The sequence below is a fragment of the Augochlora pura genome, chromosome 11 (assembly GCF_028453695.1).
Source record: "Augochlora pura isolate Apur16 chromosome 11, APUR_v2.2.1, whole genome shotgun sequence".
Lineage (NCBI taxonomy): Eukaryota > Metazoa > Arthropoda > Insecta > Hymenoptera > Halictidae > Augochlora > Augochlora pura.
Genome location: NC_135782.1, coordinates 7,431,855 through 7,444,105, shown reverse-complemented (window position 1 = coordinate 7,444,105; position 12,251 = coordinate 7,431,855). Strand labels below are relative to the sequence as shown.

Sequence of the window (12,251 nt, the reverse complement as noted above, 5' to 3'; positions counted from 1 at the left end):
ATTTTTATGTGTTAGAAATAATTAAAAATTGCAATTAATAACTGTAAGAAATTTAGAGATTTTTTACTGGGATTCAGAAAATTGGACACACGCCAATATTAATTTCTTCATTATTATTATGTTATTATTATATAAACAGGTAGCATACAATTTCTGCGGCTTTGCTTTCATGTACAGTGATTCCTCCTTAGCGTCTCTCTTTAGGGGCGTTTCTATCCCCGTCACCTCATAGTGCGACCAATCATACACTAGGAACATAGGAATATCATAGAAAATTGTAGCAAAAGTACTCGATTAAATATTCTATAACAAACACAAATATTGACAAATTTCCAATCTGGATAACAACAGTAATTTAAATATATCTATTCATTTATTTAGTAATACTTTAAACCAGCCCAATTCGTTTAGAAAACACAGTATTGTAACATACAGTATATACGTTTTATATTGCTTATTATTAATTTTTTAATTTTTCTCGCCCCGTAATCATTTCCATTGTTTTACAGACTCTTATCAGTCGTAATTTTCATTTCGATTTAACTCAAATTTATTTGCTCTGCGTCCTTCGTTCCCCAAAGTCTTATCAGCTCAAGAGTATTCGCAATCCTAACTTCGGTCTAATTATTCCCGTTCGTTTGTCCGTTTGCTTCGTGGAAAAATTCCAACGGGCTCGCGTTCGCCGAATCGTCTGATAAAATACTACGGTCGGAACAATGTTAGTCAGTCGGAATAACGAGGTCCTACGCGTCCGAGGACCGAGCGGAGAAGCGACGATGAAATATAGTCGTGGGCACACCGGGTTTTATACCGGCCGGATAAAAAGTTCCCGATACCGTGTGGGCTATGGTGGACAAAGTGTAAACGTGTTTGCATAAATCAACGGCTGCGCAAATTGCTTGTAACTCGTTACACGAGCCGGTAATTCGGGGAGGGGTGGGGAAAAAAAAGCTGACGTAGCGTCGGCCGCATTCGGCAAATTTTTATCAAATAAATCCGGCCCTACGCGGTGGGACCGGTGGGTAATCGAAACGCGCGTCCCGCGGCCGACCGTTGCCTGGTTTTCATTGAAACCGTGCTTGAGCTTGCTGCTATGCAAATTAACCGTTGTCCGAATTTTAATTTTCTCGCTAAACAATGCACGGGCGCGCAATATTGTAATGAATTCTGGCGTCGCGAGATTTTTTTGGGAAATTTTATTTTGTCGACGTGGAATCCGAGCCGTTCTGTCGCGCTGTAATGACGCTGGACAACTGTTTTTAAGTATTTTTGATGACACGACGAAATTTCGAAATATTTAATCTATGGTTATTAAGATTATATAAATGGAGAATTATTTAACTAATTTCTAGGTTAAAAATTCTTTGCACTGTAACATTGACTCAATTCTACTCTTTCCTTTCGTTCTAAATATTTCCGATGATACATCAAAATTATAAATATCATTTACTGATTATTTATTTAGGTAAAATATTTGATTATATATTTGATAAAAATATAAAAATATTTCCAACGTCCCTCGACTGAATCGTTATCGAGTATATATATTTTCGTTACGTTTGATTAACAGTTTAGTCTATGGTTCTTGTGATTATGTAGATGGAAAATGATTTAACAAGTTCTTGTTACTGTTACAAAGTAAAATAGACACCTCTGATACTTCGTAGTTCCGATGGAATCGTACGATATAAGCGCCGAGAACTCGTTAACAGGAATAAGAAACTTCTCAGATATAAATCGCTTCAAGTGTAATTGAACTTCTTGATTCATAAGATGATCCACGTTCAAATACACATATTATACTATATCTAATGAAATACCCGTTTCACATAGAACCAACTATTCTATTGTACTCCGCGTTAATTTCTACAAACGTTGACTTTCCAAGAATATAAATCGTTCTAGGAGAAATATACTTAATCAACGAATGAATCAACTTCAGAAAAGAAAATATGAATAGCAATTAATTTGACTTTGAGCATTTAAGGCAAAATTTAGTAGTTGCGATATGAAACATTGAAGATATTAAAAGAATTTAAAAACGTCAATGCGTTATTATTAATCTATAACAATTATTAAAGAAAGAAAAAACCTATATAACTCCTATGCTGACAATTTTTATCTTGCATAAAAATAAACATAGATAGCGAGAAAAGTTGCACCGCGTGCGCTACATTTTCAATATATGAGAAACGTTAACAAAAACTTCGTGGTTATGAAATTCTCGTCGTTCTAACTAAATTCGCGACGCCGCGCGACGCCTGGCACGGCGACGAAGACGATCGGCCGCCGCGAGATCGTTTATTTAACAGCTTCCAACGCTTTTGACACCTCCGCGGACGCTGCCGCGTGGTATCGGCCGCTCTCCTCGGCTAATATTTGCCCCGAGTTCGACGGGAATTCCTGTTTGCCTCTCGACGTTATTCGGAAATTGAGATATCGGTACACCGGCGCGGCGGGGCCGTGAATCACACACGGGCCGCGCGCGCACACGCTCTCGCAGAGACGACGCGTAACATCGGCGACTTACGGGGCCAGGCTCTTCCCTCCTCGTCGCCCGTTAATCCCGTCCTCGTTATCAAGAGTTTCGTAATCATCGGTTCGCTGGATCCGCGCGACACCGCCGCCGCGCAGAGCCTCGTTTTCGGTGCGCGCGGAAAGTGCAAGGAACTCGGTCAATATTTCCAAGGCTTGATGGAAACGCAGACGGGCTCGGCGAACAGAAACTTCGCGCAGTTCCCAGATAGATATCCGCGGAAACTACACGAGTTTCTACTTATAATTATCTCGGCTGTTTGGCACGGCCCCGAGCTCGATTGCAGACGCGGCGACGCCTTTTTCTCTCCGTCGAGTTTGTTTTTTCGCGCGTCGCGGCTATGCTCGCGATAAAATCTGGAAATTCGTGGCGGTTCGGCTGCCTTTGGATATTTTCGTACTTGGGTTTTACATTAAAACGGGCTGCTGTGTTACGAATCTTTATCGTTGCTTTTCATTTGCGGAGATAAGGGTTCGCTGTTTCTTTCACTTGTTCTGCAATATTTTATGGCTAATAAAAGACAGATAAACGAATACAATATTATCCATTCAATAAATATCTAATTGAATAGTATTTATATAATATTGTAATAAGATTAGAATAATATTTATATCTAGATAACAGTATATATGCGAATAATTTCTTCAAATAAAGAAAAAAGAATTAATCAGACGAAGAATAATTTGTTAGGAATAAGAAGTATTTATTTTCGAATAAAATATTCGACTAAAAGAAACTCGTTCGAATATTAATTTTATCTAATTTTCGAAACTATTTGGATATTGTCAAATTCTGAAACAAAGTATAATCTCGGAACTTCTGGCAAAAGATTTAAAATTCCGATGTCGCGAACATGTCCACGCTCGTTGATAATGGTTGTCTATGGATCGGCGATCCGTCGCAGAAAACGCGCCGATCCCACGTTCCGCAAATTACTGGAAGGCGTGAAAATATCCGCAATAATGAGGTTCCCGTGTGAAAACCCGGCAAAGTCGGACGTTAATGGCGTTAATCGTCCAAGCGGTATTGCCACGGCGCTGACCTTATCGTCGCCCGCTTCCGGGCCTCCAATAGCGCGAATCAATTCCCACGATGCTTTCACTGTGTGGCCCGATACGTCATTATCGGCGCGCAAATGATCGCCGTTTGATAAACGATGGATCGTCTAATGCGCGACATGTTCTAACGAACCCGTCAACGAAACGCTATCCAAAGATGCGCCGCGGATTCGACGGCATGGCGCGCCGCCTCTAACCTTCCGCAGTCGGCCAAACTGCCATTTTATCATCGACGAGAAGAAAAAAAGGCAGTCTTTCATCAGCGGATGCTAATGCAAAGTATCGTTCACGGTAACTCAATCATACGGATAAGGAGATGCAATCTTCGGTAGAAGTCACTTGTAAGCACCCAATGATGGGATCTTCGAGAAATACGGGCCCGTAGTTTCGATCTTTATTTTACTCACTTTAGCATTATGACATCGATTTTATAATGTTAACAGAACGTTGTTATCTTATTCGTGTATTTAGTTATTTATTTATTCATTTAGCATCGCCAGGCAAAATGCCCTTTTAATATTTCTATAAAAATTCTATATAATGACAATAGTAATAGTAATAAAATAATAATAAAAAAGCTGAACAAATTATCAATATAGAAGTCTAGTATCTTGTAAATGTGTCAGTAAAAAGATTATAAGGTATTATTTATTATTACGTGGCCATATATTCTAGTATATTATTTGCAATCAGTTAGTATCCTTTATTCTAAGAGCATTCCTTGAATGAATTTCTCGAACGATCATTTAATCAAAAAAGAAAAATTGTAGCACCCTTTGGGGTATAATTATTAAGCACCAAATTTAATATTATGGATGTCATGCATTTATTGTAAAAATAAGCAAATAAAATGGGAAAGCATAAACGTAGTTAAAGAATTTCATTATTTTCTCATTCATAGAGAAACTAAATATATTTTCCATAAAAATCCACAGCTTACCAATAACACTATAACTAAAATAAAAGAAATGTCACAACAAAAACTGAAATAATACAAGCACGCAATAAATTCGACCAAACTGCACCAACAATTATAAATACTATCTTAACAAATAGCTAATTCGGTAAAGATATTCGGACAACAGTTTCTAATTAAACCTCAGCTGTAAAATAAAGAGACACAAAATACTAACTTTCGCAGTAAAAATCCTACGTGGCTGGCTAGCAAATCAAAGCGACGGGCACCGAACCACAAAGTCGCGAGTTTCACAGGGCTGCACCGGCTTCGTTCGAATGTCATGCTTCTTCGCGAACGATGAAACTGCAGTTTAGGTCTGCGGTGTGGCGTCGCCGTGGTTTTCACCGTGAGGGATCATTTTTTCCCCGGCGATGATGGAGCCGCCGGATCGTCTTGACTGACAGCAAAGTCGTCTTCCAGGTGAACGCCGGGTCACGAGCCGGTGGTTCATCGATTCCATTCCACTTTCTACGATCCTCGATGATCCTTTCCCGTGGCCTGGGAGTGGCTGCGATCAGAGCTGTCAGTTTAGAGACAATGAGCGTGTCTCATCCACCGGCGAGGGCCCGACAGCGACGATCACGAGAGATCTCCGGCCGTCTCTCCTCTACTACTCGCCTCGGTGACGAGAGAGTTTCTAATTTATGAGGGGAAACGCGAACGGCTGAATAGTTTTCGACGATTCGGTACCGTGGATTTTTCTCGGCGGGAAGCGATCCTTGGTATGCTCGGAGTCTTCATTGTCATCCATCCGGTCGAGTAACGCGGGCTCTTCTGGTTGAGGCTACAGAGTGAAATCACGGAACGATTCCAATGAAAAATGCGGGATTTTTTTTTTAATGGATTCGTGGCGGAAAGATTTACGGTGCTCTGGGGAGTTGTTAACGAGCATCTGGCGGGCTGAGATCAAGCAGTTAATTTCCTGATGGTTAGGTACTTCAGGATTAAATCGGTAGTGTTCTTCCAGGTAGCGACATGACTCTGTTCATTCGTTGCTTCTGAAGGGAGATTTCAAGCAGTGGATGGGTTAGGAAGGGTTTAATGTTTATACGATATTTTCAATTGATCCAAATTGTCAATCATTCATTTCTATTTTACTCTATTTTATTCTATTTCATTTCGAATATATGCTATATATTATTCATATTTAGCTGAGCAAAGCTGAAGTAATCATAGATTTTGAACCTGCTAAATGTACTGTCTTTGTGTGTCACATGATTTGAAACAAGTTTTATACTTATTAAATTATATTTAAAATTATACTTATATTACTTAAATCGTATTTACTTACTTAAATCGTATTTAAAATCGTACTTACATTACTAAATTATATTTAAGATTATACTTACACTACTAAATCATATTTAAAATTATACGTACATTATTAAATTATATTCAACATTATACTTACTCATTCTATCTAGCATCAACCATAATGACTGGTTTCTAATATTATCTTCCATAGTTCCTGCTTTCACAAGAAACGCTTCAATGTAACATTGTCAAACGAATTTCTCCATTCGCGCACGCATTACATAAATCGTGTAAAATGAATAAATAAAATAAAATAAATAGAATATAATAAAATTGTTCGTCGCTTATAAAACGATTATATATAAAATGATTCGAGTTGATCTCCGAGCAAGCAAGTCAAGGTATCGGAACCGAAATGAAGCACCCTTTGGCGAACAAGGCCGAGACTTCAGCATCGCAGAGGGCCGAAGCAACATGTCGGAGGTTGTTTCGTGCGGAGATTACTAAAAGCCCCCCCGATCCTGTGATAGCATATCGTGGCATCGTAGATCATTGTCTCGCGTAATATATCGGCATCTCCGAGGGACGATTATCGATGATCGGCCGTGTAAATCACGTCCGAGGACTCTCGAGTCGATAATTTATGAACGGCGTTCTATTGGCTGACCACGATGACAAGTCGCGCCCCGGAACAATTTATTGCTGGATCCAATCCTTTGCCGATGTCGGTTCTTTTCTTTCTTTTTTTATTTTTTTTTTTTGTTATCCTCTCCTTGACGCAAAAGCGACTATGCAACCCGCGGACACCGTAGATGCTTCCGCGAGCGCGTAAATAGCGCCGCTGTTTGCGAAATGCGTTCTAACTGCAACATATTTCCCCGTCGGGATCTGTTTACTTTCAATTTGGTCTCCGGGGACACTGTTCTATGCATTCAAAGCGGTCGTTTTAGATGGTATCTGTGTCAGCGCTTGATCGGGATGTTGACCGAATCTTGTTTGATCCGCACATATGCGTGCGACGACTTTTGCGACCGTGGTGCGACTATTGTCTTTAGCGATAAGAGGTACGAGGCCATGAGACCAATTTTGCAATTAACAGTTGCAATCTTTTTCTGAAAAAATTAACTGGCTTTCTAGAGTATCTTATACTTATTTATTTTATTTTATTTTACTGGTTCATTAGAGTATTTACAATCAATTCCCACACGGAATTATGAATTTTGTTGACGGTTTATTGTGATATGAGAAGTAACTTGTAGGGTTGCATTAGATCATTGTACATTATACTACAATAATTTGTGTGCGTACACGTCTTTATAGTTGCAATAATATTAGATTTATCTGGTGAATCTGTTTACTATATTTTCAGATTATTTATGAGCACGTATATTGTAGAACTTTCATTAATTAAACTTGTTACAAATTAAATCTGAAATTTGATAGAATATGCTTCATTTTCTAATGATCTAAATAGCTTATTTTTCACTCATTTTGTAGCAAAAAATTGTTCTAAATTCCACGATATATGTACCTTTAAATAAAATAATGTTTCCAGAAAAAAAATTCATGAAAATAATAAATAGGCTAAATACAAAACATATAAACTCTTGGATTAATTTCAATTCAACCACATAAAAGATACGTCCACTGTAAACAATTGTTATTCTACAAGTAACGCGCGATTTTTTAATACGTATTGAATGAACCAACTTCGCAAGGAACATTTTCCATTCGCAAGAACACCTTCTGTTCCATGAAAATTAAATAAATCCCGAGACTATTAAAATCTCTGCCGAATGTATAAACAGGAGGATGTATAACAGAATGAAGAACGTTCTTTCGAATAAATAAGTTTCAATTAAATAAGTTCCGTCCGGTCCGGTAACGCTGTTACGAACTTTTAATCCAGCGTCGGTCTCTCATCGTCGACTTTGGAGACAGGGTGAAAAGAACTTACGAAGCGGGAACGTTGCATTATAATAATCGATTATTCAATTTGCTTTCAGCAATAACAAAGGAGGCTCGTGGCATCGTGGACAGAGTTCCCAAAGGTCGAGCCCCAGCCCCATTCGACGCCATCACGTGCAGGATGTAGCCGCGCCTCACACGGCTCCTGTTTCCGTGAGTATTCGATCCGCACCGGAAACACGATTTTCTCTTTTTTTTCCGTGGGTTGTTGATCGCTCGATTACGACCACTTCTCACGCGGGGAACAATAACCGATTTGCTCGCTGAACGCCGGGGAACGATTACGGGACGAATTACTTAATCGCCTTAAGTGATCCGCGATATTCAAGAGTACGATCTGGAAGTTGCCTCGGTTTTCTGTTATTCAATTTGTCGGGTGAGATAGTAATCTTATCTAACTGGACAGCTGTTTTTCACGAGTGTACCTGTCGTGAAGATATTTTTGTGTTATAATTGGCTATATTTTGTGTTATGACACGTATTTCATTTTCTTTATTAAATTAGATATTTTATGAAATTTTAACAAAATGCGATGGGAGTGATTTTTGGTTGATTTGGAATTTTTAGTTATCAGATTTATATATATTATGTATTTTATTATTTACTAAATTATTTAGTATATGCTGAGATGTGTACTATATTACGTACTAAATTATATACTATATTCTCTACTATTTTATGTACTATATTGTGCACCATACTATGCATTATTTTTTGCACTTTATCAGACACTAAATCATATACTATTTCAAGTACTTTATTATTTTATCTAAGATTAGTTTTTCAAGAAAAAATGCATCCACCTCCAAAAGTAAACTCCTTTCAACACGAAAACATTTCATAAATTAAATCCTACAATTTTTGAGGAAAAAATTGCTATTCTTACCATCCTGGGCAACTCTCCAAATGAATAATAGCTGAAACTGCAAATAAGCAAACTCACTGTACAACAAAATCCTCGTTTTTCTTGCAGATACGTATATTTTGAAACAGCGTAAACTTTCTACAGTTAGACGTCTATTAAAACTTCCTTGACGGTTCCCACAGTGGACTTGTTCGCTGAAATTGTTTTCTCCATAGATATTTCATTCGCGTACGCCACAATATAATTTCAACTTGACTGGTCGATTAAATTTTGGCTTTCCCTACGCCGTCCTATTAAATTCCGAAGCGTATATTGAAACCAGACAACGCAGTCTGCTTCTCTCTGCTTTCAGCGAGCCATTCGAGCAAAATTGTTGAAATTTGATTCTTAGGCCATTAAATGTCGTCGATGTTTAATTAGGACTACATTGCAAATCTTGATACAAAATAAGTGTTTTCTCTATGAATTTCAAGAAACTAGTGCTGACTAAAATTTAGCTTTAATTATTAAAAAATAGAATTCCTGTGCCCTTTTATTATTTTTATGTTTCCTTTATTATATGTTTTATGTTAATATTTTTTATTATAAATGCGTAAAATTAGCAGCCTAATTACGATAGAAACATTTTAAATAAATTAAAGAATCAGAGTTCAATTCCTATATTCTTTCGATGATTCGTAAAATCTATAATGACAACTACGCATCGTGCAATTGATTTTTCGAGCTATTAAAGATCACGTAATTGATGTCTCGAGCTATTAAAAGTCATGTAATTGATGTCTCGAGTTGCTACAGACCATGTAATTGATGTCGTAAGCAGTTAAACATCAATTAATTGGATCGATTTATTAAAAGACATTGACGTAAGAAATATTCGACAACGATCTTCTAATTTATAAATAATCTCGTTAAATGCAACGTGCATGGTTTGCATTAAACGCTAAAGAATATAATAAATTGTCCCGCGAGAATGAATTTTTCTTAGTCGTGTTACTTGCTTGATAATTGGTAATTCGCCTGCGCCGTACTTCCTCGCTAATGAGCAGGCACATACAATACCCTCGAGTTTCTTAATTACAGTAGAACCCCGATTATCCCAGCTAAGTAGAGTGACACGTGTGTTCGGACGGAACAATAGTTAACTTAATTACAGCGCAGATTTCATTGATTCATAAATCGTGAACCCGAACAATAGTTGGATGTTAGAGAATTCTGAAATACTTCGCATTTTATACGTTCATACTTACGGTAATTAACGCCTGAATTACCGGGCATTAAACACTATTAACGCGTATCGATGTGTAACAATGATAAGATTTGTGGACAGCGTATAAAAGCTATTACATTGTTATATTATTAAATTATATTATACTTATTATATAATTATTATATTACAATATATGCTCAACTAAAGATCATCCATTTGTAACATTTAAAGTCCCATTTCCCACGCGGGAACAGTGGTAAAAATAATTAAATAATATTGTTTTTTTATACTTTTTTACGTTCTATCATTTCAGTGCAGTTTCGGTTGTTTTGTTTAGCTAGTCATAAAAATTCGTTCAATAGAGGATTAAATCTTGTTGGCAATAACACCTTGGATCTTTTTATTGGCAAACGTTGAAATGAACCACTGTATTCGGAACGTCCGAACAGGAGCACGCTCGGATGGAAGCTGTTCTATTATTCAAACGAGAGTGGCATTCCTCGAGGAACGCTCTCGAATGTTTAAAACATTTTAAAGATCGCCGCTCCCACGTTCTCCGCGTTTTAAAAAGTTTCGCGGTCGATTCGCCGGCGGCGGGCTTTCGGGAAACTTTGTTTCCCCCGCGGAAGTTCCGGGGGCAGCTCCCTTCAACTTTTCAGCCACTTCCAGAGCGTCCCGGCGCGGTCGATAAAGCGTTTCGAACTGCTTCGCCGATTCCGTCGGAATTATCGCTGATTTTCGTAGGCGTATCTGACGAGCCGCCGCGGCATCGTACTCCACACGCCGCGCCGGTGTAGCGTTACACTTCGAAAAGCCGTGTCTCCGAAGCCTCTTCAGACGTTCTGGGACGTCAGAGTTCGGGAAACGCGTCTCCCAAAAGATTTCCAGACGTTCCGGCTACGCGATCGCTCTCGAAAATTACCCGGACGCACCCTCTTGAACGTCTTTGGACGTCTTCGCTCCGCTTCCCAGCTCTCGGTCCCCGTATATTAATTTCACTTCGCACTACGGAAAGCCACTTGAAACTTTTAATTGCTATTTTGCCGCTCTACGGTTTCATTATATCGCATGAATCGGGGCTATTTAGGGTATAGAAAAACGTAAGAGGGTTACGGAAGCGACTGTTGCAATAAACTCGTCTTCTTGGATTTTATGTTGCGGAATATGTTGCTCTGCTCTCCTTTTGTGGGCTCTGTATGTGGCAGCCAACCCGTTAAATGCTTCACATAAAAGATTTTACTATCTGATTGTTTTAAAGTGGCTATTGTGGCTGCGTATCTCAGACGCAGCTTTAAAAATAAATAATTAAGAGATTCTCACAAAACTGATCATAAAAGTATTTTATTTGAATATATAAAGTGCTTAAATTAAATGTATCATTTGCATTTTTATATTATCATAAAAGAGCTTTTCTGATTAGTATTTAAAATATAGTGTAAACAATAGAACATTGCTGTTGTAGTTTTTAGAATGAGAATTCTTTTAATGAACGAAATAAATTCTTTTTCTTATTCTGACTATTATAAAATTGATCATAAAAATAATTCACATCCATATATTGCCTTTATCATAAAGTAATCGGTAATTTAAATGAAGTACAAGCGCAACAACATTTCCACTCGTCACAAAAATTTCTCTACTTATCGCTTGAATTAAAATTATTTTTTACAGTAATATGTGACCATAAAAGAATTTAATTTATGGCTGCTATCAAATATTGATATGCTACCACTCGGACGCGCCCTTAACCAAATCACGTCACGATCAAAATTCGAGGAAAGCTCGAAATCGTCGTGAGCGAGACATGAGCGTGTCGAAATCGTGTCGCGCCGGTATCGAATTCGTGTCGCGAAATTCGCCCGCCGTCCGACCGACGGTTCGAATTCTATTAATTGCTCGATGAGGAGCGGCGAAACCGTAGGAACACGTCCGAGCCGCACGCATAACGATCCCAATTAATACGACGGAGCGACGTGATAAATTGCCGCGAGGCGCCGTTCTGTTTGCGGGCCGCGTATAACCGTTGCGGATAAATCCGACAACCTGCAACAGTACGACAGTCGGATGAAACAACAATTCCCCGGGATTAATTAAGCTAAGTCCAGGGAACGCGACGTAGCCAGACCTCACCCCCCTTGCCGGTTACCAAGTTTGTCGGAGGAACTCCGTGGGAGAACCGCCGAAACTTCTGTCCCTCGTGAACTTTTCGTCCGGCGAGCGTTCGGTTGTGATTCTTGGACCGTTCCGGTCATAAAACGCGTTCTACTATGAAGTTGTTCCTCCATAGTAAAACTGGTACAGTGTTTATCATGCAAACCGCTGGACGCAGACGCTCGTTTCGCATTGGATCTGGAAAAGTCTTACTGCCGGATGAAAATGACACTTTGCGTCTTAAATTGTCTTCT

General features: G+C 38.6%; 1 protein-coding gene across 3 annotated transcripts in view; it reads left to right on the top strand.

Moving 5' to 3' along the window:
• Rhogef3 (Rho guanine nucleotide exchange factor 3) overlaps positions 1–12,251 on the top strand; it is a 149,725-nt gene that overhangs the window by 96,141 nt on the left and 41,333 nt on the right. For all 3 annotated transcript variants that reach the window (XM_078195130.1, XM_078195129.1, XM_078195128.1), the window contains exon 3: positions 7,813–7,927. In XM_078195130.1, the coding sequence (XP_078051256.1) occupies positions 7,813–7,927 (115 nt within the window). The remainder of the gene's footprint in view (positions 1–7,812; positions 7,928–12,251) is intronic.